Source organism: Chanodichthys erythropterus, chromosome 16 (genome assembly GCF_024489055.1).
Source record: "Chanodichthys erythropterus isolate Z2021 chromosome 16, ASM2448905v1, whole genome shotgun sequence".
NCBI classification, from domain to species: domain Eukaryota; kingdom Metazoa; phylum Chordata; class Actinopteri; order Cypriniformes; family Xenocyprididae; genus Chanodichthys; species Chanodichthys erythropterus.
In genome coordinates, this window is record NC_090236.1 from 2,459,241 (window position 1) to 2,485,138 (window position 25,898).

The following is a 25,898-nucleotide window of genomic DNA, read 5'->3' on the forward strand; positions in this document are numbered from 1 at the left end:
GCAATATAGTGGCCCTTCAGGAGGAGGATTGGAAACCCTTGATATTATTTTGAAGAAGGAAGTGAGGAAGAGAGGAAACCAACCCAGAAGATATCTCCCTTATGCATCTAGCTGCGAAGAGTCTGGAAGGCTTATCTGAGCATCTGGTGGTTTCTCATCAGTGCTGAGAGTTTGAGCACAGGCCTCCTGTAAGAAAGAGAGAATGGCACGACTGATGAAATGCAACAACAACAACAACAAAAAAACCTTAAAATAGCTGAATCACAGCCGTGCTGATATGGCCATAACACAGTGGAGTATACTTTGAAAGATGTGCGGACACAACTGTGCGAAAGATGGAGCCGAATGTGGAAAATGAAGTATACCTGTGCCTTTACTCAGAACAAAGACATGGAGCACAGGTTACTATGGCAGTGAACACTAGAGGTCTTCACGGTTCCAAAAATTCATACCCGAACCCGAAGAGAACCCAGCCGGGAAGACACAGGCCCGACTAGACCCTAGACATGTTGTTGATTATAGTTGAACTAACGTTGAACCTATATGTCATCTAACTCTCATTAGAGTATTAATTGAGTATTTGTAGACAATTAGGGGTAGGGTTAGTAGAATAAGTTGATGTACTTGCAAAGCAACTTATAGTGAGTATGATGTCTGTTGTCGGACCATCACAATAAAGTGTTAGCAGATATTAGGCAGACATGTTACTAATACTCTAATGAGAGTTTGTTGACATGTAGGTGCAACATTACTTATAGTCAACAGAATGTCTAAGGAGGACCATCAAAATAAAGTTTTACCAAAAAATCTCTTGTAAAACAAACATAACCATTACCAAATCTTCTGGCTCATTGACTGAGCTGTCTTTTGCAGCCAAGAGTGATAGCTCTGTTGAAGGGGCATCTGCTGGGGACATGGTTTCCTGCTCAGGACCAGGAGTAGCACCTATGGAAAGGGAATCAAATGAGTAAGAATAATGCATGTCACATGCTAAATCTCAATCTTTGGTCGTAGTGTTTTGAACTCACAGGAGTCAGTTGAGGATAGTGGTAATGACCCTGAAGTCAATTTCATCTGTGAAAAATCAAGCTCAGCAGTGCAGTCCATTTCCTCTTTCCCAGAGGGCTGTACAGTGTCGTGTTTGCTTGTGCAAATGTGAACTGCTATGGATTCCTCCTGGGGGTCCTTGTTTAGGGCATGCTTAGATTCACTCTGCTGCAGGCTAGAATCTACAATGTGCTGAGGACTCATGATGTTCGACGAAGCCTCAGGAGGTTCACAGGAGTGGGGGCGCATGGCAGCTATGGGGACAAGACCCTGAAGCACTGCGGCTGGAATTGGATGCGCCCCCATGCCAACTGTCTGGGCTGGTACAAATGCCCATTGCTGCTGGCCAGTGGCCGGAGAGTGGAAGAGGTTTGCCTGACCCCAAATCACAGGCTGGCCTCCAGGAAGCATCTGGGCCACCTGCAATGGTGCCTGAACCCCGAAGGCCATTTGAGTAGCCTGGGTAGCAAATGATTGTTGGGTCCAGTGAGCAGCCTGGATAGCACCCATGGTCATATAACCTGAGAAACAAGAACAACCTTTAAGAACCAGTTTCATTATTAGCACTGATTTTAAAATAAATGGCTGCACTTTGGTGAAAAATACATTTTACAGTGGAACTGTCAGGAGATATCAGACTCGAGAGGGAGAGCGAGATGGATGAATAACAACACAACGCTTTATTGAACAGTGTCCAAAGCAGGCGAGTATACAACAACCGATGAGCAATGCAAATATAATGCTTCAGTTCTTGGGTTTGCAGATGAAGATAGAGGAGATTACTTCAAATGGTAAGTATATCCACATACACCTTTTGGTTGCCTTAAGAGTGAATGAATAACAAACTATGTCTTTTTCTGAGAAGGATTGCGGGAATGCTGGAGATAGAGAATAGATGGGGGAACTAGGAGACCGGATCTTGGAGAAATCTCAGAGGGTAAAAAACTCAGGTAGTCAGGTAGGTACTCCGTAGTCCAAGTCATAGACCAGACAAATGACTGAGGCTGAGGTGTGTGCTTGAATACTGTGGCGATGAGCATGCTGATCAGGTGCAGATGATGGCTGACTAAGTGCAGGTGATAAGCAGGAGGAATGCTGGGAATTGTAGTTTTGAGTGATATCCCTGGACTATTTGTGTGTGAATAGAATATGGAGAGTATGAGGGAAAAGCTGAAAGGGGAACTGTGACAGGAACGAAGTAACTCTCAATAGAAAATGGCAGTTGCTATAGGTTACCTGAGGGCACAGCCGGTGGGCTAAAATGGGTAAAGAGTTCTGGGCGGAGTTGACGTCGTCTCCTTCCAGGATCCAGTGTGGTAGCAGGCGACGCTGGCATCTGTGATGAAATTGATGACATTTTTGGTTATATATGATATTTTGATTTATTAAAATATTTTTATTAAATATTACTAATTTTAAATTAAATACACTATGTATAGTCAGAATTTTCATTTATTTTTATTTTATTTTATGATGTTCCTTGAGATTCACTTATAATGTTAATAAAGTTTGTTTGGTTTTTTTTCAAAAGAAACAAAATAAGATATTTTGAAGAATGTCAGTAATGCTGGGTACACACTAAAAGTTTTTTGAAAACTTATAAGATTTTCAAAATGTGAGACCACAAACATGAGGACAAAAAAATCCTAGATTTAACCATTTTGCTCCTACAGAAAATCTGTTTGTGTGTGGTGTGCTGTCTTTGTCACAGAGTCCCGACTGTGAACAAGAGGAATCTCGCAAAATCTCGAGACTTCAGGCAGGAAGAAATTGTGTTGATAGTGTTTGGAATGATTTTGGTATGTTTTACAGCAGTGGTTCCCAAACTTTTTAGCTTGGAGTACCCCCTGAACGGATTACCATCCTTCCACATACCCATATTTGGCCCCTTAATTGATTTTCCAGTGCATTTTTTTACCTTTCTGAATAACTTTATAAATTAAATACTGTTTTAAATAAAAAATTTTCAATAGAGAAATATGCAATGATAAGTAAAACTTTTAAATAGTATTTTAAAGAGTCATCGAGTCATTCATTCAGTAACGAAGCAAGTGGCAGTGAATGAATCATTGAATCATTGACTCTCCCGATTCGTTCAAAGCCGCAGAATTGTTTGCGAAACACAGATGTGTGTTGTAGTTCTGCTGCTATTATTTCATTGCAAAATAGTGACAGTACTGTGTTTAAAATTTACGTTTTATTTTTTTACATGTTGTATAATAATGTCACGTTTGCAGTCATGTGGATATATTTGGGAACAATGCATTCTTGCTCGTTATCATCATACAAGAACTCACACAAGGTATGTTTTTGTATCGGAGAAGTTTTGAGTCTTAAATCAAAATTAATCCATTATCTTTGTCTATATTTGTTCTTCCTGCGAGTAAGTGCTGAATCCCCACTTTTACAAAGGTGCATTGTCGAGAATGACAGTAATTTAGCGCGATTTAAGGCAGCAGATTCTGCATGCAATCTACCATATGCATGCTGCTTGTGTGGATAGAGTCATTTTTGACTGCAAAAGATGAGGTCATTTGATTAAATGTACTGGATTTACTACATTTTGGCAGTTAGAAATACATGCTCGATTTTAATATTATTTTAAGGTAGAATTAAATGAACTACTCAGCAATTTGTTCGAGTACCCCATTTTGTCACCTCACGTACCCCCAGTTTGGGAACCACTGTTTTACAGGACAGGTTGTATAAACACTCGTACGGTTGCCACAAATCGACAAGCTGATCCTCCATTTCTGCTGTCCAAATCCATTTAAGTTTAAACTGCGCCATAACTGCGTTCGTTATGCTTCTGTCAGCTCGCTTTCTGATGGATATTGTTTCGTTTCACGTGATAATCTCCAGAGCTTGCGCGTGTTTGTCCTCGGGGTTCCCCCCACACATCAGGATTTCTGATCGATTCACGATCAGGGCGCCTCCGATGTTCTTACGAACAGATTCAGTCACTCTTAACACACCTCACACCACAGGAAAATCTGATAAGATAATCTGTAGAACCATCAAGATAATCGTAAGATTACCTAGGACTGTTGGAAGGGGAGAAATCGGACCAAAATCAGCCCGATTATCTTGTGGTGTGTACCCAGCCTATCCAAACAGTTGATGGGGCCCATCAACTGTTGTTACCCATATTCGTCAAAATATCTTCTTTTGTATTCAGCAGAAGAAAGAAACTCATACAGCTGTGGAACAACTTGAGGTTGAGTAAATGATGACAGAATTTTCATTTTGGGTGAACGATCCCTTTAAGTTGGGTACTATTAAAATATGTAATTTAATCAGTTTGCATTAAAAGTGAGACTGACCACAAGGTTGATTTTTCTCCTGGGGTTTACTTACTGAAAGGATGTCTGGGGGGGTGGCCATGTCACCAAAAAGATCAAACTGGTTTATATTCTGCAATACAGTCAGGGAGAAAGATAAAGGAGATATAAAGCCATACTGGAAGGCATTCTACAACACATAACTGCAACTATCTGCACAAGTTCAAAGAATACTTCTTGATTTTGAGTTAGTGCTCACTGAGGAGAGCAGTCCACAAATGGAATAGTTATTAATCCATTAGTGGATCAACAATGAAATAATGCTTTGACAGTGGAAATACTATGGAGCCCATAAAGGGACAAATGCAAAAAAAAAAAAAAAAAAAAAAGCTAACTTATGCGTTTGTCATTTTTTTAAGAGTGAAACTCCTCTTTATATAATGCAATGCTTTCTAAAGTCATTTATGTATATGGCTGTGCTTGCAATAAGCGCTGTTAGAACTGAATTAAGAAAATCAAAATGCATTAAATCCAACAAAGTGGTTTAATAAAGGGTGTTTTTATCGTGTGAAATACGAAATCTTTTTATATTTTACTCTACCAATAATGGCCGTTAAAGGTTTATATTGGACAATATAAATATACTGCCCTAATGAAATCCAATTTTTTTTTTTTCACTTTTTACTCTACCAATGTTTTTTTATGAACCATTAAACTTAGCATCAATGCACACTGAGCTACTGCACCAACAACCCATTTCACGGTGCGGTTTCTTGGCTGCCACAAAGTTAAATTCATTAAAGCAGACATAAGGCCTTGAAATATGATGTACTGTCCAAACAAAAAACTAATTTTGAGCACTGTATCAGATTTTTTTATGGAGGCTCAAACTTGGCAAATAGGACAATGCACACAGCCGTACTGCACCATGAGCCCATTTCTCAGCCGACACAGATGCAAGTGGATATAAGCCCATGATATTAGAGGTATACTGCCTTAACAAACCAAATTTTCAGCTAATAGAGCTTTATTAATTAATGCACATCTCTCATTTTCTTCATAGTTAAATGGCAGTGACACACAAAGGAAATAGGTTATAGACAGTATACATGAACCGGAAATTGTAACATGTGAACACGCAAAAAAAAAAAAAAAAAAAAAACGTACTCACGTGAAAAGTTTCTTGTTTCTCGTGTGCACACAATAAAGTCTGTATTTTTTATTTTTGCAAAGGTCCCTTTAGGGGCTCCCTAAAATACAGTAACTACTACACATGCTCTAGTGATTAACAAGGGAAGGTTTCAATGAGGATAATGATGACATTTGAATGACACCAACAACTGAAGGGGATCAGTCAACAAACATAAAAAAAAACAAAAAAAAAAAAAAAAAAAAAAAAAAACAGAAGGTACAATCAATGAGGTGGATGATGACCACTTAACCAGAACCCAATGTGTATGCAGAACAGAAAAAAAGAAAACCAACACAATGGTCATGTTCTGTAGAAAAGCTAGCAAATCACACCAGAAGACACAGGTGTTCAAAGATTCAAGCAAGATCAATGTTTGGCACATGTGAGCAAACATTGCAGAAGATTTATGCAAAGAAAGCTCCAGGCACTCGATAGGCTCCGACTGAATGAACAGACAAGCAATAACACTCTGTGAAATGGATTGATAATCATTTAACATGGATTCAATCTGGTGAAAGCAATGCTCTGTTTTGACTTTTATAGATCTATCTGGGATTTTGCAATGTATGCGTGGATCTTCAATTTTTTTTCCCCATAAGATTGTTATAAAATAATAACCTCTAGAAATTTTAGGAAGACATCCCTCTTTTTTTGTTGTTCAAGCCAATCATCTTTATTTCATTTGGTCAAAAAAAAAACTTTATTAAAAATATTTGTCATTAATGCAGGCAATGCTTTATTTTGATAGTCCACTTTAGACGTTCTAGTAACTATGTAACTTTGCAACTACATGTCAACTAGCAGTCAGGGTATTAGTAGACTGTCTGCTTAATATCTGCTAACACTTTATTATAAGTAATTTTGCAAATACATGTTATCTTATTCTACTAACCTAACAGCCTACTAATTCTCTAATGAGAGTCATTTGACATGTAGTTGCAAATAAATGAGAGTTTGTTGACTTATTGCTTAGTTAGTAGAATATCTAAAGTGGATTATCGAAATAAAGTGTAACCTTTAATGCATTGCAATTGTCACATTAACTTTTTTCAAAATCCATGCAGTACATCCATACTAGAGGTGAACCCCCCAAACAAACCTCTGTTTTATTTTCCCCTCATCCATTTCCCTTGTATAATGTTGCTACTTTAAATAATACCGAAAGACTCACAATGTGGACAACAACAAAGAAATATTTTAGTACAGCATTCGCTTTCAATTCGCTATGGGATTCAGAACTAATCCTTGAAATCTTTAAATGAAGAATGGGGAAGAACACTGAGAGGTTTGTTTGATGGAAGTAAGGGACTGGGAGGTTGAGCGAATGTTTGAGATATGAGAGAACCTACAGTCATATGGTGTTTTGGAACATCATAGATCCCGTCTTTCTGATGACTTGTGGGGACCTAAAAATTATAGTAAATTAACACAAGGCCACTGCGGTGCTTCATTAATATTTCATTATATGTTTACTGCATCTATTGCAGGTATGTTTGAGTATACGTTTTAAACTGACAGATTATTGAACATTTTAATTTGGGGAGATAATATTATAAACAAACAGTTTTTAGATTCCCCTTCTTTGTGATGCTATGGCTGCGTCCGAAAACTGGAAAATGCTGCTGCCTTAGGACACATTTCAAGGTAGGAAGGCATCAAGGCATGTCTTGATTTTTGAAGGAAGCATAGATGTAACCTTATCTGCCTTTGATATCCCACAATCATGTGCGTCCATTCTGTAACAGTTGAGCTAGAAAAATAAACATGGCATCCGAAAGTTGCGTTTGCTGGTCAGTTTGTGTATAAATGTTAGATTTTGACCAACATTTTCCAATTTTGATGTGATTTCTAGCTAGAAATTACTACTGTAGTTAAATATTTGTTTAATTCTCACCAAAGCTCACACTATTTTGCTGTAGATCATTAATTAAACTGTTACGCTGTCTGTCCAAAATCAGTTTTGTGAGGTGCCTTCATGCACAAACGCTGCCATACAAGTCATTGTCTTAAAAGGCAGCGAGGCAGCAAGACAGCTACCTAGGTTTTCGGATGCAGCCCTTATCTGTAGAGGTGTGGGCAAAGAGGGGAGTGGCTCAAGGAAGTACCTGGTAAACGCTCTCCTCTGATTGGTGGCCATGGAGGGGCTCGTGTCCAGCTTCAAACACAATGTACTACAAGGAGTTGGGAAAGAAAATGAGAAAGGCCCCATATGGAACTAATCAGACAGAGACAACACTAAGAACATTCATTGCTGACTATTTATCAATAAAAATTATTTTGTAACTGTAGGCTGGCCCTTTTTGTTTCCACAGGATAGAAGATCAACAATATCTCATTCATTTCTTAATTGTTTTTCTGTTGTTTCTCCTACTTCTCATCTCACAAGTCTCCCATTTTCAGAAGAGATGCCAAAATACCAAAATCTGTGATCAAAAGTCAGAACACTGATCAGGCATAACATTATGACCACCTTCCTGGTCTCCTTTTTGCTGCCAAAACAGCCCTGATTTCAATTCAATTCATCAGACCAGGCCACCTTTTTCCATTGCTCCGTGGTCCAGGTCTGATGCTCACGTGCCCACTGTTGGAGCTTTCGGCGGTGGACAGGGGTCAGTACGGGCACCCTGACTGGTCTGCGGCTATGCAGCTCCATATGTAGCCCCATTAACTTCTTGAGCAATTTGAGCTACAGTAGCTCGTCGGACCACACGGGCCAGCCTTCTCTCCACATGTGCATTAAAGAGCATGGCCATCCATGACCCTGTTGCCAGTTCACCAATCTTCCTTCCTTGGACCACTTTTGATAGATACGGACAACTGCAGACCGGTAACACCCCACAAGAGCTGCAGTTTTGGAGATGCTCTAACCCAATTGTCTAGCCATCACAATTTGGCCCTTGTCAAATTCACTCAAATCCTTATACTTCCCCATTTTTCCTGCTTCTAACACATCAAATTTGAGGACAAAATGTTCACTTGCTGCGTAATATATCCCAGCCACTAAAGGCAGGAACACACCAAGCCGACCAACTAGTGGCGACGAAAGCAGACTGTGGGGTTGGCTCACGTCAGCAGCGTCTGTGTCCAAAGTTGGCCTGACACACCAAACCAACGCTCGACAGCCGACGACCAAGTAGCATGTCCATTCTGCGCCTGCGTAAGATGAAATGCCTTTCCGAACCAGCAGGTGGCAGTAGCTGAACAGCCAATCAGAATGATCAGATGGCCCGACGGACCGACGAACTCCGAAGCGATTCAACATGTCGAATCGGCTGAAAAAAAGCCAACGAGGACTAACTTCAGCTGACGGTGCAGAACACATTGAGAAAACTTAGTCGGCCGATGAAGACAAACTGCCCAACGGCTGACCGTCGGCTTTCTGTGTTCCTGCCTTAACAGGTACTGTGATGAAGAGATAATCAGTGTTATGCACTTCACCTGTCAGTGGACAAAATGTTATGCCTGATCAGCATAACATATATATATTATCTCTATACTCTTAATGTATGCATATATTTTTTCTCCTAATTTTAGGAGAAATCTATCTAAAAACATGAGAACTTGATACTTAACTGACAATTCCATTAATGCTGCCCACACACTACACACTGTTAGCCTTGACTGCCAACAGTTAACAGTGATCACCAACAAAATCTTGAAATCAGAGGCAAATCATGGCTTGTTCACATGAATGAAAGATATTTAGCAGGTTAAATATCTAGACCTGCATTTGATACAAAGTTTTGATTGGAACTGACATCTGTGGAGATGGACTGTTGCGCAAAAAAAGCAAATAGCAATACAACAACTTTGGAAGTCATGTAGTGTATGGGCGGTATAAGTCTCCTGGGCAGGAGAATTTTCTCTGATAATATTATAGGCCTAATCTAAAATAATATACATTTAATTTATAACAATGCAAAAATAACATCCAGAAAATTACTATTTCAACAGTTACACTGGACTTTTTCCGTCACAAAACTGGTGCTAATGCTTCAAAGCTTAACTAAATCAATTTTGAGCTGCTATCTAAGGGATTCTGTTTGGAGATAAAATATGGATGGTTAAATGACGGTTAAAGTTGTCTGTATTCAGTGTGAGCGAGTGAGCACTGGGTTCTACATATCAGTAAAGTACATCCAGTGGGGCTGTTTATGACTCTCAGTAGAACATATACACAGAACCACAAAACATGACTGCATATCAATACACTGCCAATGACAGGAGCTGAATGGTTAACAGAAGTTCTGTAAGCATCAACTGCAAACAATATCAACAACACTTAAATGGAGGAGTTAAATGATAATAAAATCAAATAGAATGTCAGTTCTTAATAAAATCAGGTTATGTGGTAATTGAGATTGGCGACCACTCACCTGATAGACTGGATCATCAATCTCATCTTCCAGAATCGTCTGTGTCAGTCATTAAGAAAAACAGGCATTATTGGAAGTACATTTTGAACTTTTTTTTTTTTTTTTTAAAGCCAGTGCCAGCATTTTTGACTATTTTTACAAATATTTCCCAGAATATTTTGTTGTATGAATATCTGAACATGCAATATATCAAAACAAAAAAGTTGATAGAGTAGAGTAGATCAAGTCCATCAACACCCCCAAAGGTTCAGAGTCCTATACCTTGTCCTGGGTCGACATTACATCCAATAACATTAGGCAGTTTTGACTTCTATGTTGTTTAATGTCACATTGCATAAGCAATGATTTTATCACTTTCTGCTGGTGCTTCACAGATTCTGTACTCTTTTGGAAGATGCGTAACAGCACCCCCTACTGTATAACATTGAAAACATGGATTGCCAGAAATTTCCATCAATGGTGGAGAAAGAGTTATAAATGAAATTATAGAAAAACAAAACATACACTCTGTGAAAAAAATTGCAAAACTTTTACCTTTCGGGGTACAACAGCTAGTCGCTGGGGCATAACCCTTAAAAGGACATCTTTGTATTTTACTTACCCCTAAAAGGTTCATAATAGTACCTTAAGGTACGTATTGCTATTCTAAGGTGCACCTTTTAGGGGTAAAAAGATACAAAGCTGTCCTTTTAAAAGTTATGCCCCAGTGACAAGCTGTTGTACCCCTAAAGGAAAAAATTTTGATTTATTTTTTCTGAGAGTGTGTGGAACTGAAAAACATCATAAGCAAACCACTCTTACTTCTGGAAAAAGAAAAGGTCCATTCTCCATTCACAAGGGAGTTGGTAGATTTTGGATCTGCCACATCTTTTATTCAATCATCAATAGCTGATATCATTAATAGCTGATATAGGGCAATTAACTGGCCTGGTTGGTAGAATATCCGTGTATCATTAATTCATTAGTTGTAAAAACCGCAAATAAACAGCTTGTTTTTCCTCTCCTCTACAAAATCATCAGTGACTTAAAGGATTAGTCCACTTTCAAATAAAAATTTCCTGATAATTTACTCACCCCCATGTTATCCAAGATGTCCATGTCCTTCTTTCTTCAGTCGAAAAAAAAATTAAGGTTTTTAATGAAAACATTCCAGGATTATTCTCCTTATAGTGGACTTCAATGGATTTCAATAGAATTCGCCATTCCGCCTTCCGTATTCTTCAAAACACTTGCGCTGTATGTCCTACACCTTCCCTCTTCTACTTATGGAAAAAACGGAACTGGCGCCACATTCATTCTGTAAGTTGAATAGGGAAGGCGTAGGACATACAGCATAAGCTTTTTGAAGAATACGAAAGGCGGAATGGCGGAACCACTTGCAAGGCGATCATTTGTGTTTATAAAGCATATACATTTGTATTTTTTTTTTTTTAAGAAAATGATCATTTCACTAGATAAGACCCTTATTTCTTGTCTGGTATCATTTAAAGCCCTTTGAAGCTGCACTAAAGCTAATTTTGACCTTTAATCATTTGGAGTCCATTGAAGTCCACTGTAAAGAGAATAATCCTGGAATGTTTTCATCAAAAACCTTAATTTCTTTTCGACTGAAGAAAGAAGGACATGGACATCTTGGATGACTGGGGGGTGAGTAAATTATCAGGAAATTTTTATTTGAAAGTGAACTAATCCTATAAGTGACTGAAACGGAAACATCTGCTGCTGCTGTAAACATAATTTACATGAAAACATATTCTTTTGTATTTTCAACATGGTGGCATACAATCCAAACAATGGAACAGTTGTTCAACATGTAGTCTAGTTAAAAGGAGTTGTAAACTTTGATAAATCTCAATAAGTTGGCCATGCATCCAGGGTGTTTCCCTGCCTGCGGCCCAATAGGCTCCAGCATCCCTGTGACACTACAAAGATCAAGGTGTCTGGGAAATGGATGGATCTCAATAAGTTGTCAATGTTTTCTCTAAAGGAATCCGCAATTACAGCAATTGTGGCAGAGAAAATTGCTGTTCAAAACACCCTCTTGAACGATTTTTATTTCATATGTGAGATTCTAGGATTTATCTGATTTATATGTCAGTTGTTTCTGGCAACCCACAAAGAGTCATCAGCAATTTATGAATAATGTTTTTGAAGAACTTAGTTCAAGGTCTTACCTGATAAATGGCTTGTTCACAGTGCTTGTCCTTCTGAGACTTTTTTTGTGACTCCTCCCTCTGTTTGATGTCATAGACAAGGGTGAAAAGGTCACGCAGGTCCAGTATAACTGGCTCTGCCTACAAGAGGATAACTAAGGTTAAAGAAAAATAGTGTCGCTTTTAACAAGCAATATTATTTTAGAAATATTATGGTCTATGACCACAAACCGAATGGCTTGTTTTGATTGCCACAAATTTGTGGTTGCCTTTTTTCCCACACACATAGCCAAAGGCGCGATGGTCCCTTGTGTCCTTTGCAATGTAGGAGATTTCGTGTACTGAGTGATGGTGTTGTAAGACCTGAGGATTGGGGATGTTATCACATCATTATGTAATGAACAGTTACTAAAACAAGGCCATTTTCATATTACCAGTTCATGCAAAAAAAAAGTTGAATTTTACATTTGAATTTTAAAGAGTCTCTGTTCACAAGTCCACCCAACATTGCTCAGAAAGGAGTACTCTGACACTGGAGTGGAGAGAGTTATTACATGAGCGGAAGCTGAAGAAGAGGAAGTCTGTGGCACCAAAAAGGCACCTATGCACTGGCACCTACAGGCACCTATGCACTGCCCGCAAATATTTCTCATGTGACTGTGTCTGGCCCACAATGGACTGAAGCAGCCTTTATGTATGTAATATACATTGTGTAAAAAAATCTAAAAAAAAAAAAAAAAAAAAATCTATTATTGTGCTATTTTGCAGCTGAATGTCACAGTCTACTCCTTTCCCTTTTCAACACACAGCCCACCCTTGCCCATGCCTACATCTACACAAAATGTTTGTAGCAGAAACTTCACCATAAATGCATTTAAAAATCCTAAGGAAAAAAATCTACCTGCTAACATACCTTTGATTCAGTATGTGTTGTGTGAATTACTGTGATTCTGTGAATGATCATTAGATGGCAGTGTAACCCAATGAGCAGGAACATGGAGGGAGACTAGATGTAGTTTAGTTCAGTTATGGAGTTGGAGATGAAAAGTTCACATGCTTCCATGCATTAAATGCTTGCTGTCTGGATTCAGTTCTTGCTTTATTCTTTTACACAAATTACAACATAAAAATATGCCATTTTCCATTTAAATGCCATGCATCAATTTGCATGTGCAAAAGCACTGTGTTTTTTCTAGACAGTGTGTGTGCTTGACTGGCCTGACTGCAGTTCATTTTTAGTGCATCATGAAGAGGAGAAACAGAAAATGATGGCCACGGACTGTTGTGAAGTCTAGACCAGTAGGGTTGACCATGTGCATAAGAAAGTAGTTCTACATGCAAGAGCATGGGGGAAAAAAGTGAAATTTTTTTTAATTGAACCTAGGATTGTGCTGTAGTACGGAGCCCCACACGACATGCAAGAAAAAAAATTTAATTGTGCGCATGATTTACTATTTCGTTCCCTCGGTTTACTAATTTGTGCGCACGATTTACTATTTCATTCCCTCGATTTACTAAATTGTGCAAACGATTTACTATTTTGTTCCCTCGATTTACTAAATTGTGCAAACGATTTACTATTTTGTTCCCTCGATTTACTAAATTGTTCAAACGATTTACTATTTCGTTCCCTCGATTTACTAATTCATGCGCACGATTTACTATTTCGTTCCCTCGATTTACTAATTTGTGCGCACAATTTACTATTTCGTTCCCTCGATTTACTAATTCGAGCAAGCGATTTACTAATTCGTGCAAACGATTTACTATTTCGTTCCCTCGATTTACTAATTCGTGCGCACAATTTACTATTTCGTTCCCTCGATTTACTAATTCGAGCAAGCGATTTACTATTTCATTCCCTCGATTTACTAATTCATGCGCACGATTTACTATTTCATTCCTTCGATTTACTAATTTGTGCGCACGATTTACTATTTCGTTCCCTCGGTTTACAAATTTGTGTGCACGATTTACTATTACATTCCCTCGATTCACTAATTTGTACGCACAATTTACTATTTCGTTCACTTGGTTTACAAATTTGTGTGCACGATTTACTATTTCGTTCCCTCGATTTACTAATTTGTGTGCACAATTTACTATTTCGTTCACTTGGTTTACAAATTCGTGTGCACAATTTACTATTTCGTTCCCTCGATTTACTAATTTGTGCAAACCATTTACTATTACGTTCACTTGGTTTACAAATTTGTGTGCATGATTTACTATTATGTTCCCTAGATTTACTAATTCGCGTGCACGAGTTACTATTTCGTTCCCTCAGTTTACTAATTTGTGCACATAATTTACTATTTCGTTCCCTCAATTTACTAATTTGTGCGCACAAGTTACTATTTCGTTCCCTCGATTTACTAATTTGTGCGCATGAGCTACTAATTCGTTTCCTTGATTTATAAATCATGTGCATGATTTAGCCTACTATTTTTTTCCTGCATGTCATGTCCGGGGCTCCGTACTGTAGTACTGAATATTAGCATGGCTGTAATTACCTGCTGTCTCCTTCCTACAGATGAATCACAACTATGCTAATATTCAGTGTTCATATTGCTTATAATTGTCAGATATCAGAAATTATATTTACATTTAGAGCAGTGTTTATCTGACACAAGGGTTAGGGTTAAACAGATATAGGATTTACACTAATAAAACTAGAATACACTTCTAGAATACTCTTACCCCTGATCTCTCATCATAAATCTTGATTCCACCAAAAGACACAGTCAAGAATATTCTCTGTTTGTGGTTCCCTTTTGACCGTGCTGAGGCAGCAATTCCCTGTAGCAATAAACAATAAAAAAATAAGTATGAGAAGAATTACAAGCAAGCGTGGATAAAAATGTACTGTAAAGGTAAATTCTCACTTTATTAGCAATATGTTGACATACTTTGAATAGTGGGTTTCTGCGTATAGTGTTCTGCATAATATGTAAGGTCACTCTTGTTACTCATTCAGCACTTCTAAACATTTGAAAGGGATGTATCTAATTTGCTAATTTTCTCAGACATCTGAGGGCAGAAAAGAAACAGATCATGACTGAAGTCTGAAGCAGACTCTCTCATTGTATTCACCTTGTGTTGAATAATCAATTCTAAGCACACTGCATGGTCACTTGGAGCAAGTTTGAAACCTTGATCTGTCTCAAGACAATGCTCAGTGACTTGACTACAATATATACATAGAGTACATTCAGAAAGAATTCAGACACTTTTTTTTCACATTTTGTTATGTGACAAAAATGTGAAAAAATGAAGGGGTCTGAATACTTTCTGAATGTACTGTGGATGGCTTCCAATGTCAATGGTCCTCAGCACTGAGAAAAGAACATAGGGAATACTGAAGCTTATATTATTATTTACTGACAGCTGAGAACCAGCTACCCAGAACATTCAGTATACTAAAAATCTATGGCTTTGTGGTAAAATTGTTGGAATCTTTTTTCAACCTAAACAACATAAAACCACACTGAAGAAACCATGAATCTGAAACAATCTGGAGGAAAAAAAACACTCTATCCAAAAAAAACAAACAAACAAGCAAAACACTTGATTTTACTTAACTGCAATAAACAATACTTTTTACATTGAGTTCAACTGTCAAGGAACATCATCAGAGGTCGAATTGTAAAAAAAATTCAAGGGGGTGTTATTGTACCTTTAATATTTTTATTTATTGGTTTGAAGAGTAGAAAAATAGACGTTATTCATTAAATTATTTTTGGCAGAAGTAGTGAAATCGTTGGTCTGCCTAGTTTTTCCTTTGTGTTTTATTTAATGACCACTAGGAGTTGCTCAAGGCAAATGTTTTCCTTGATTGGTTTTCCTGAATAGAAATGTTGAGTTGAAAACGAAAGCAAAAGAGTTTTCTTAAAACACTAATCAAAGTAATATCATACCTTCTGTTCTTTTCTTTTTAAAGAACGTCAAAAGATGCGCTTGAACCAATCTCCTGATCTTTCTGAACAAGCATGAAAAATGAAAATTTGCTTAAATCAGAGCTCTGGCTTGACTGTGCATAGCGCGTTACAATACTGAGTTCTGATTGGTCAATCGCTGTTATTTGTAGTTTGTAAATTATCATACAGAGAATTTTAAAATTTCATTTCCATGATAACTTTTACATAATACATAACACTGCAAATCTAAAGGGGATGGTAAGGGGGGGATGGTGGCTTTATAGAGGGGATGCTTTTTTTTTCAACAAGGGGGATACTATTATGTTGCTCACAGAAGTCGGAAAATACTCGCATGAATCTTTTCCACAGGGATGAGTGGGAAAGAGTGCTCATGCCTGCTGTCCACTATAGCTGAAAATCTAGATCAAAGCAACAGATGGAAGTCTAGAAAACTGAAGCGTCTTACCCAAGAAAGTCTATAAATGCAGGACCACACAGTAGGACTTGATAAAAAAATAAAAAACTTGCAAAGCAGTTTATAGGTGCTCTTCTGCTGCCAGGTTTTTGAGCCAAACACCAAAGCTTACTGATTTATGACTCTACAGCCATAGGAAAATAACAACGTCAAACGCTTCACTAGCAACTATTATAAGCAATGACTCAAATGCAAAAGGGGAAAAAAAATTCCATAATATAATATTTATATAATACAATTTCATTCAATTCGTCCAAGAGTTGTCTTTGTTTGCATTAACAATTACTAATGTGCTTTCCAGCATTGTTCCACTGTCTTCCATATCCTAACATAGCTTCTCTCAAGCAATCACACTTTCCACTGCTATGAGGAAACTTTACCTTTAGCTTCAACATGGAGTCCTGACACAGCTTGTCACCACGTGTGGCCGTCACATCATCAATCCCAATCAGTTTGGCCTTGTAACTGATGCCATCCCCTCTGAAGCGCTGAATCAGAGCCTGCTCACTGCGATCCTGACCTACACAAAAAGAGAGATAGATGGAGTGAGACTGTAATTCATTTAAGCTAATAAATCTTGTAACCATTTAGAGAGTGTTATCCTGGAATATTCATTATGCATATGTGCACATACATCATTTTATGGTAATGTGATACTTTGGTCAGTGTAATATGTTCTGACAACCTTGTGACAAAGTCTTGGCAAAATTCCCCTTTTTTTTAAAAGAATCTTGGCTGCCATTACAGAAATGTTATGGACAAAGAAACAATTTTCATCAACTAACATTTTACTTAGTAAATGCTTATTATTTATGATATTTTCATTTTGTGAATTAAAAATATTTTCTGATGTGACGTTGGATGCAGACTCAGAGACAGAATGAAGGTCCATTTGCAGAGTTGAATGGTGTTGTCAGGCATGCAAAACCCTATTTCAAAACCCTAAGGCAGATATACTCGTTTTGCAGTTTTTAGATACTCTAGATTTCGATGAACAGTCAGAATGGTGATAGGATGTTCAGCACCCTTCAACCAGTGTTGCCATTCCTTTAAAGCTGCTTTCATGGCAGGAAGTTCTGATAGCCTACATCAAAGTTCTGCTCAACTGGGTTTAACTTGTGTGAGTAGGAGGCACATGGGTACATTTTCTCAGGGTTGACGTGGCCTTGAGAAAGGGCTTCCCCCTTATACCAATGTTGGAGGAATCTACCTCTACAAAGAAGGCTTGGGATAGATCAGGATGGTGGAGTACAGGGGCTGCGGTAAAATGATGCTTTAGCGATTGCAATGTATGTTTGTTTGGTTGTTTTTTTAGGCGAAGTAGAACCTCTTGTACAAGTTTGATATGGGACTCCAATTTGTTTAAATGGATGAGGATGTCAACAATATAAACAATCATACTTTGATTCAACGTCATTCATGAAGGTTTAGAAAACGGACAGTGAGTTAGCTAGGCTCGGTGTGGGAGTAAGACTGGTGAGATTACATTTTAAAGGTTGGATGGTTTTGATGCAGGTGGAGAAACAGGCTGTTCCCTTATTTGGTGATTTCTCCATCTGTCCAGGTGATTGGGGGATTATATTATATTTGGCCAGCCAGGGGTAAGCAAGTTGAATTTGTTCATGATGCATACTCCCAATTTGAAGTGAAACTGGTTGAGTGAAGCGTTGAATGGCACCATTGTTGAATGGCCAAACATCTAGTTCGTAACAGACACAGACGGCATACAGGGAGTGGATATGAGAGATAATTTTTCACAAAGAGAAAAGTCTATAAAATTGCCTGCAGCTCCCAAGTCGATGAGAGCATTAATAGTAATCATTCTACAGTATGTTCTGAGAATACTAGGACTGTCATACTAGGACTTCTGCTTTTATGAGGAGGAATGAGAACACTCATCAAACTGTTTGAGCGGACTGGGCATGAGGAAAGGAAATGGCCAGGTTCTCCACAGTATAGGCACAAGTGAATTCTTTATTGCCATTCATCTCTGGAGAGCCGGGAACGACCCAATTGCATGGGTTCATCTAGCTAATGCAGATGATTGGTTGAGGGGAGATGAAACTGGAGTGTGGCTCCACTGCAAATTATCAATCTTAATGAAGAGAGTGATTAATTGGTACAAGTGAGAGATTGTCATCATGATTGTCTATTTTGGTTTGAAGCTTGAGATAACCCATTTCTGTGAAATTTTATTCTGTAACAGTCAACTATTTTTATTTCTCCTGAGGAATTTTAGGAGAAACATCACTATTGATACTAAAATGAGAGATATCTGAGATTCACCACTTAGTCTCCAGAGCTTAGGAAAAGCATTACATTTTTTCCTCTGTTACTACCAGAATTAAATCAGCAACATCAAGCCCCCTCAAACTGTTAACAACAATCTTGGTACTTTGTATTCTTAATCCCTTTCCATAACCTCACTGATTACAATCATAAAGGTCGATCATATGATCACTTGGTTTCTCTTATCACTACTATGCAGATCATATGTAGTTCTTTATTTAAATAAGGAGATTTTACTTTAATGCCAGTCATTTGACTGTTTTATCATCCAACTGTTTGTAATTGTATTAATTACAGATTATTTTTGTAATTTTACATAAATTTCAATGTCATTTAAGACAACAGAAAATGCTGTATAAAAATACAACCAGAGCATGGGAAACGAAAGTGGGCTGCTTACACAAAACCTGCATGGGCCAAAGGTACAAAAGTTGCTCTGGGCCCGAACAGGCTGGCCCACACTGGGCCATCATGGGCTTAATGTGGGCAGTTCGCTAGTGTGGGCTGCCCACAGAGAGCCTGCAGTGAGCCCAAAGCTGTGGGCCTTGTCTGGGCAAGCCTGCACTGCGCATGTTTAGGTTTGGTGTGGGCTGGCCCTAGCCCACTGTGCCCGCAAAAAGCCAGCATGGGCCACACAGGGGCATGTTTGCAGGGATACTAACCACATCTGAACAATAGCCTAGTCCTGTAGGTTCACAATTTTAACATCAGGAAATTCAGTACACTGTGCAGCTCCTTGTCCAAGTTTTACTAAATTCAAGAGTGGACTACTAGAAATCTATATTGGCCGACCTACTGGCAAGCATGACTAAGCCTTAGCCGATGATCCAAGGGTCTTCTTTCAGCCTCAATCAGTCACACCTCTCCTGGTCCCACTCCACTGGCTTCACCAGCATTCACATCAAATGTAAAACCTTGATGCCGGCCTTTAGGACTGCCACATCCTCCTATACTCATTCAAGTGTATGCTCCCTCCCGCAAGTTACGGTCAGTGAACAAGCAGCTCTTGGTTGTGAGGTCGCTTTCCAAAACCCTTACCTGTTCCACTCATCTAACTTTATATGATAGTTTATACTTTTAATGCCAAAGCCAAGCATTGTGTACTGTGAATATTATTGACAAATTGTTTGAGATGTCGCTTTTAAGTCGCTATGGATTAAAGAGTCTGCTAAATGAATTATTCTAAATGTATATTTAATATGCTACTCTCAATGCTTTAGACAGTAAACAAAAATCTCACTGACACTCAGAAGAGCTCCACACATTTACAGCACAGCAACAGCTCAGCATCAAAAACATATTTAATGCAAGTTCTACTGCTAACCAAATTGATCCAGTACATATTCTGTTAATAGATAATAAAAAGATAATTTAACTTAAATTACACCAGAGAAAAGGTAGAACAGCCAATTGCATATGAAGAGTTCATTTGCAAAAAGTGATAAATGCTACTTTTAAAAAAATGAACTGACTGCTGTCTGTTATTCTCCACATATAGCATGTTCTGAACCCTAAATACATTTTGTCAGAAAAGCTGGTATTGTCCACTGTCAAGGATCCGCAAATTCACGTTTTGCAGCAGTAACTGACAAGCGCCTTTGTTGTTTGTGTACAGAAACTGAAGTCAGTTTTAGTGAATCAGCGCACAGTATTCAGGTCAGGTGACAAGGCTGCTGACAAAGCTGTGAAAATGTCAAGCTTTGTATTTTTCTTGCATCAATATTTATATAATACACCTTTTTCTGACTCATACAATGTCAAGGGTTTTGACTATTTAAGAGACTCCTAGGCAAAAAAAAAAGAAAAAAGTTTTTAATGTCTTAACCACAAATTATTGGTGTGAGCAAATTCACTTAAACGCCATTTCAAAGTACCACGTTTTTGGCAGAATACAAGAAGTTGTGTGTCACAATGAATCACAATGAAACAGTTGCATGGTGATGCTCCAGTATGGTGTCTTCAAAAATATGCTGATAAATATAATAATAAATATATCATTGAAGCATATAAACCTTTAACTGTTATGGTTTGAAAACTGAAACATAAAACCGCTCTGCTCAATATTTTTTGTTCTATTCTCACAGGAAAATGCATAATCTTATTGGTTCCGCTGTAATGAAAGTAGATCAGTGAATTTCCTAAAGGACCATGTGTCAGCCATCAAATGTTCAACAGTTCGGTGAGAGCAAGACAGATGGCAGCATATGGGGAGGAGGAAGAGACTCTCTAGACACCCCAATCTGTCAAGAGGCTGTTTAGTTTTTGGAGGCCTGACACAGAAACTCATTGACCTTTTAACCCCCAAGAGACAAAAGACCAGATATGCCTCATATTCAATGCAGAATATTCAGCACTTTTTTGTAATTAATAAGCTGGGTTCCAAAGAGAAGTTAGGACAGTTAGGATACATAAATAGGAAACCATGTTTTTATCAAACTTTGATAAAATCATAATTTTAGTCTTTTGGAAATTAATACACTTTTTTGTGACATTTTTTTACTATATATATATTTTTTTTTTCATCTGAAAAACTTTTTGAAAGGGGCAGAGGTGAAATAAGAACACAAGAATAGAAAAATAACACAAATAAGAACAGAAAAAGGAGATGTTTTAAATAGATAAATAGAAGTTATAGTAATTTCTAATGTCTGACATATTTCCAACATTAATATAGCTTTGTGTGTCTGGGATTCTAATGCATAGCTCAAAGCTCTTTAGCATAATAGCACAATGATTAATCATGTCTACAGGAATATTAATCAGAATTAGGCATTACCCCACTAACGCAATCATTGACCTTGTAAGCAAGAAATGCACGATAAATAAATGGGAGATTGTTGCCACTAAGTGGTTCTTGAATATTCTGATTTGATCAAAGGAGGCCTGACAGGTTTGAGGACCTCTCAGAGTGAGGGGTCACCAACTGACCATGTGCTACATCTGGACACAAGACTGGTTGCATTAATAAATATTAATTGGTTCCATAAATACAAATGAATTAATGAGAGCTGATTCACAATGTGGGTAGAATCCATAGGGCAGGGCAGGGCAGGGCAGGGCAGGGCTGGGCAACTAGGGCCCTTGAGATCCACTAGCTCCAACCCTGATCAAACACACCTGCCTCGCAATGGGTTGTGGGCAATATCAACCGTTAGAGTGTTGGACCACAATCCACTAATTGGTGACTTCTGCTCTAACACATAACAGTGTTTACAAAATGCATTATTTAAACACATGAATATCATATAATATCAAAATTAAAAATAAAATAAAATCTGCTAAATGTATAAATACATTATATTATATATAACAGCTGGAGGACCAATTTGCAACTTATTAGGTCAATTGGCAACATGATTGGGTATAAAAAGAGTTTCTCAGAGAAAAATTGCAAAGAGTTTGAAGGTATCATCATCTACAGTGCATAATATCATCCAAAGATTCAGAGAATCTGGAACAATCTCTGTGCGTAAGGGTCAAGGCCGGAAAACCATACTGGATGCCCGTGATCTTCGGGCCCTTAGACGGCACTGCATCACATGCAGGAATGCTACTGTAATGGAAAACACAACATGGGCTCAGGAACACTTACAGAAAACATTGTCGGTGAACACAATCCACCATGCCATTCGCCGTTGCCAGCTAAAACTCTATAGGTCAAAAAAGAAGCCATATCTAAACATGATCCAGAAACATAGGCGTTTTCTCTGGGCCAAGGCTCATTTAAAATGGATTGTGGCAAAGTGGAAAACTGTTCTGTGGTCAGACAAATCAAAATTTGAAGTTCTTTTTGTAAAACTGGGATGCCATGTCATCCTGACTAAAGAGGACAAGGGCAACCCAAGTTGTTATCAGCGCTCCGTTCAGAATCCTGCATCTCTGATGGTATGGGGTTACATGAGTGCATGTGGCATGGGCAGCTTACACATCTGGAAAGGCACCATCAATGCTGAAAGGTATATCCAAGTTCTAGAACAGCATATGCTCCCATCCAGACGTCGTCTCTTTCAGGGAAGACCTTGCATTTTCCAACATGACAATGCCAGACCACATACTGCATCAATTACAACATCATGACTGCATAGAAGAAGGATCCGGGTACTGAAATTGCCAGCCTGCAGTCCAGATCTTTCACCCACAGAAAACATTTGCCGCATCATAAAGAGACAGTTGAGCAACTAGAAGTCTGTATTAGACAAGAATGGGAAAACATTCCTATTCCTAAACTTGAGCAACTTGTCTCCTCAGTCCCCAGATTTTTGCAGACTGTTATAAAAAGAAAAGGGGATGCCACACAGTGGTAAACATGGCCTTGTCCCAACTTTTTTGAGATGTGTTGATGCCATGAAATTTAAAATCAACTTATTTTTCCCTTAAAATGATACATTTTCTCAACTTAAACATTTGATATGTCATCTATGTTGTATTCTGAATAAAATATTGAAATTTGAAACTTCCAATTCATTGCATTCTGTTTTTATTCACAATTCGTACAGTGTCCCAACTTTTTTGGAATCGGGTTTGTATATATACCTTTTCACATTCAAGTATGGACAGCATTAAAATGGAAAATGTGAAAATCATCTGCTTTTTTATAAGGTGCTTCACAATTTATGCTAATGATGCCCAAGACTACCACTTAGACTACTTCCCTAATCCAAGTAGAAATTTTCACCCATTTATCAAGTGTACTGCATGTATTAAACATTTAAAGAACATTGATGAAAGTGTCTCAGTGTGCTCAACCCAGAATGCCATTTTTTGTTACCATTATTTCACAGGCCGTGTTCATTTAATAAAAGTTTGACATTCTGCCAGAATTGCCATAAGTTACTATGTGTGTGTTTGTGCAGCTTGCATCATGACAGCTCTGTGCTTGAATCAGATTTCACATGGATTTTTGTCGGTAAGCAGCAGTTGCTATGGAGATGGAAAAAAATTCAAGGATGAGGCCATTTCATTTATCATTTGTGGGTAGTGAGAGCAGAACACAGGTATACTGAATCTCTCATCAGAGACAATATTAAAACATGACAGCAAACAAACAATTATACTTGTTACTTGTTATGTTACTTTTCAAAGCGGCACTCAACACTGCATCTTGGACTGATGCCATGGAAAACGCCCTCAGCGTGATTGTTGTCTGAAGCACCTGTGAAAACACACTAAATATTATTCAGTCCATGACGCCATTATGTCTTCAGGAGCCATTTGTAAATCTTCTTCTTCTTTGATCTCTAGCTGGCACTTGGTTTGGATAATTTCCTAAGACTGTACGCTGCTGTAGGTGCAAATGTTTGTCGAATTTCGTTTACAAGACATTTTCCTTGGGGTCCAGGTAGATGTTTTCTCAAGTCATCATTGACATGTTTGATCCATATCTTCTTTGTTGCTGTTCAGTGGACTTTCCATTAGGTAGGTTGATTTCACCAGAGGAGTTTGTATGGTAACCTGCTGTCAGTCAATCTACAGATGTGGTCAAACCATTGCAATCATCATTTCTGAATCTGCTCCTTGACCGTCGGCTGATGTTCACATTGACAGCGAATATCCTCATTTCGAAGGTGGTCACGAAGGGAAACTCATACAATCTGGCGTAGGCACCGCATTTGAAAGACCTCAAGTTTGGCCAGGTGTAATTTAAGTAACGTCCAAGTTTCTGATCCATAGACAAGAAGTGGCAGGATTAGGGTCCGGAAGAGGCAAACCTTAGTTTTGATAGGGATGTTGGAGCACTTCCACAGGCACCACTTGAGGAAAGAAAAAAAAAAGGCTGCGGCTGCTTGACCAAATCGAGTGTGGATTTCTGCTGTAGTCGCTACTTTCCTTTCTTGTACTATCATTCCCAGGTATTTAAATTGTTGAACTCACTTGATTTGGTCACCCTCGAGATGAATGATGACCAGTGATCTGTCTGTTGTCAATACTTTTGTCTAGTCCACGTTGATTTTAAGACCATATGACTGTGCGATGCGGGTTATATCACAGAGGATCATATCACAAAGTTAATCGATTAATCGCATGCGATTGTCATGCGTGTCTCATCAGTAAAGCCGGTTCTGTGATTAGCGGTAAATGTCCATCACCTGCTTTCAAATGGAGTGGCACTTAATATACAGAGCCGTAGTTCGCGGACGTTCATAATCGCAGATGAATCGCCTTCGATTATGAACACAATATTGCTTAGCTTGTCCGCGAACTATGGCTCTGTATATTAAGTGCCGCTCCATTTGAAAGCAGGTGATGGACATTTACCGCTAATCACAGAACCGGCTTTACTGATGAGACACGCATGACAATCTCATGCGATTAATCGTGCCCTACTACCAGTCACGTCAAATTACAGCACTGAATAACGAATTACTATGAAAATGCATCTAAAAATAGTGAAGAAGAAAAAAAAAAAACAGATTGAGCTGCTGCGGGAAAGGTACATGATCCAAGCTGCCCAAAACATGTTAAATTGATGTTGCTGTTATGATACTGTTATGGAGTTTTTGGAGTTTGACAGCCTCTGGTCACCTTATAGAGTATGGAAAAGGGAGTTCCACAGAAGAAAGTCATGCAGGTTTTAAACAACATGGGTAATCACATAGTGGTAAGAGAGTTGTCACCATTATGTTCGGTTTAGTTTTGTTCATGGACTTTTAATTTGTAATTCTTCAGTTCCTGTGTTCCTTGATTTCCTTACCACTAATCTGTAACCATGGACACTAACTATCATCATAGCTGTTTGTATTTAAGTTATTCACTTAGGCTAAATCCCAAATGGCACACTTCTATGAAATTTTGGTCTTGTGGACTTACAATGGCTGCCACGTGCGTGTGTCCGTTAAGTCTACGAGACCATAGGATGTTCTGTTTATCATTTTAGGTTTCAGAAGTGTGCTCGCAAGCTCCCCATTTGCAGACGCTATGTGTGCAGCATGGCAAATATGGTGAGAGAAATATTTTTAGATAATACACAGTAAGCGAGTCAGAAGCTGGAATGTTTGCCTTAATAGGTCGTGATAGGAAAGACAACAGACTGTGGTGGAACAATGTTTGCACAATGCCATTAAAGAAATTCTTAAAGTTAATGTCATTAGCCTCTGAACTGACCTCTTCTCCTGGACTCCTTTTTGACACTGAGTTTGACATCTGCTTGATGCTCTGCCTCTGTTGACAT

The 25,898-nt window shown here is 38.4% G+C and overlaps 1 protein-coding gene across 1 annotated transcript; it reads right to left on the minus strand.

The window, feature by feature from the left end:
• Window positions 1-99: 99 nt before the first annotated feature.
• On the minus strand, window positions 100-25,898 carry dab1b (DAB adaptor protein 1b). Its single transcript, XM_067363121.1, has 13 exons — window positions 25,832-25,898; window positions 16,822-16,961; window positions 14,750-14,848; window positions 12,281-12,412; window positions 12,071-12,190; window positions 9,897-9,935; window positions 7,626-7,691; window positions 6,870-6,926; window positions 4,405-4,518; window positions 2,284-2,383; window positions 1,029-1,568; window positions 836-945; window positions 100-186 (listed from the first exon to the last, which is right to left on the minus strand). Exons 1-13 carry the CDS (start codon window positions 25,896-25,898, stop codon window positions 100-102), a joined length of 1,671 nt encoding a protein of 556 aa, XP_067219222.1.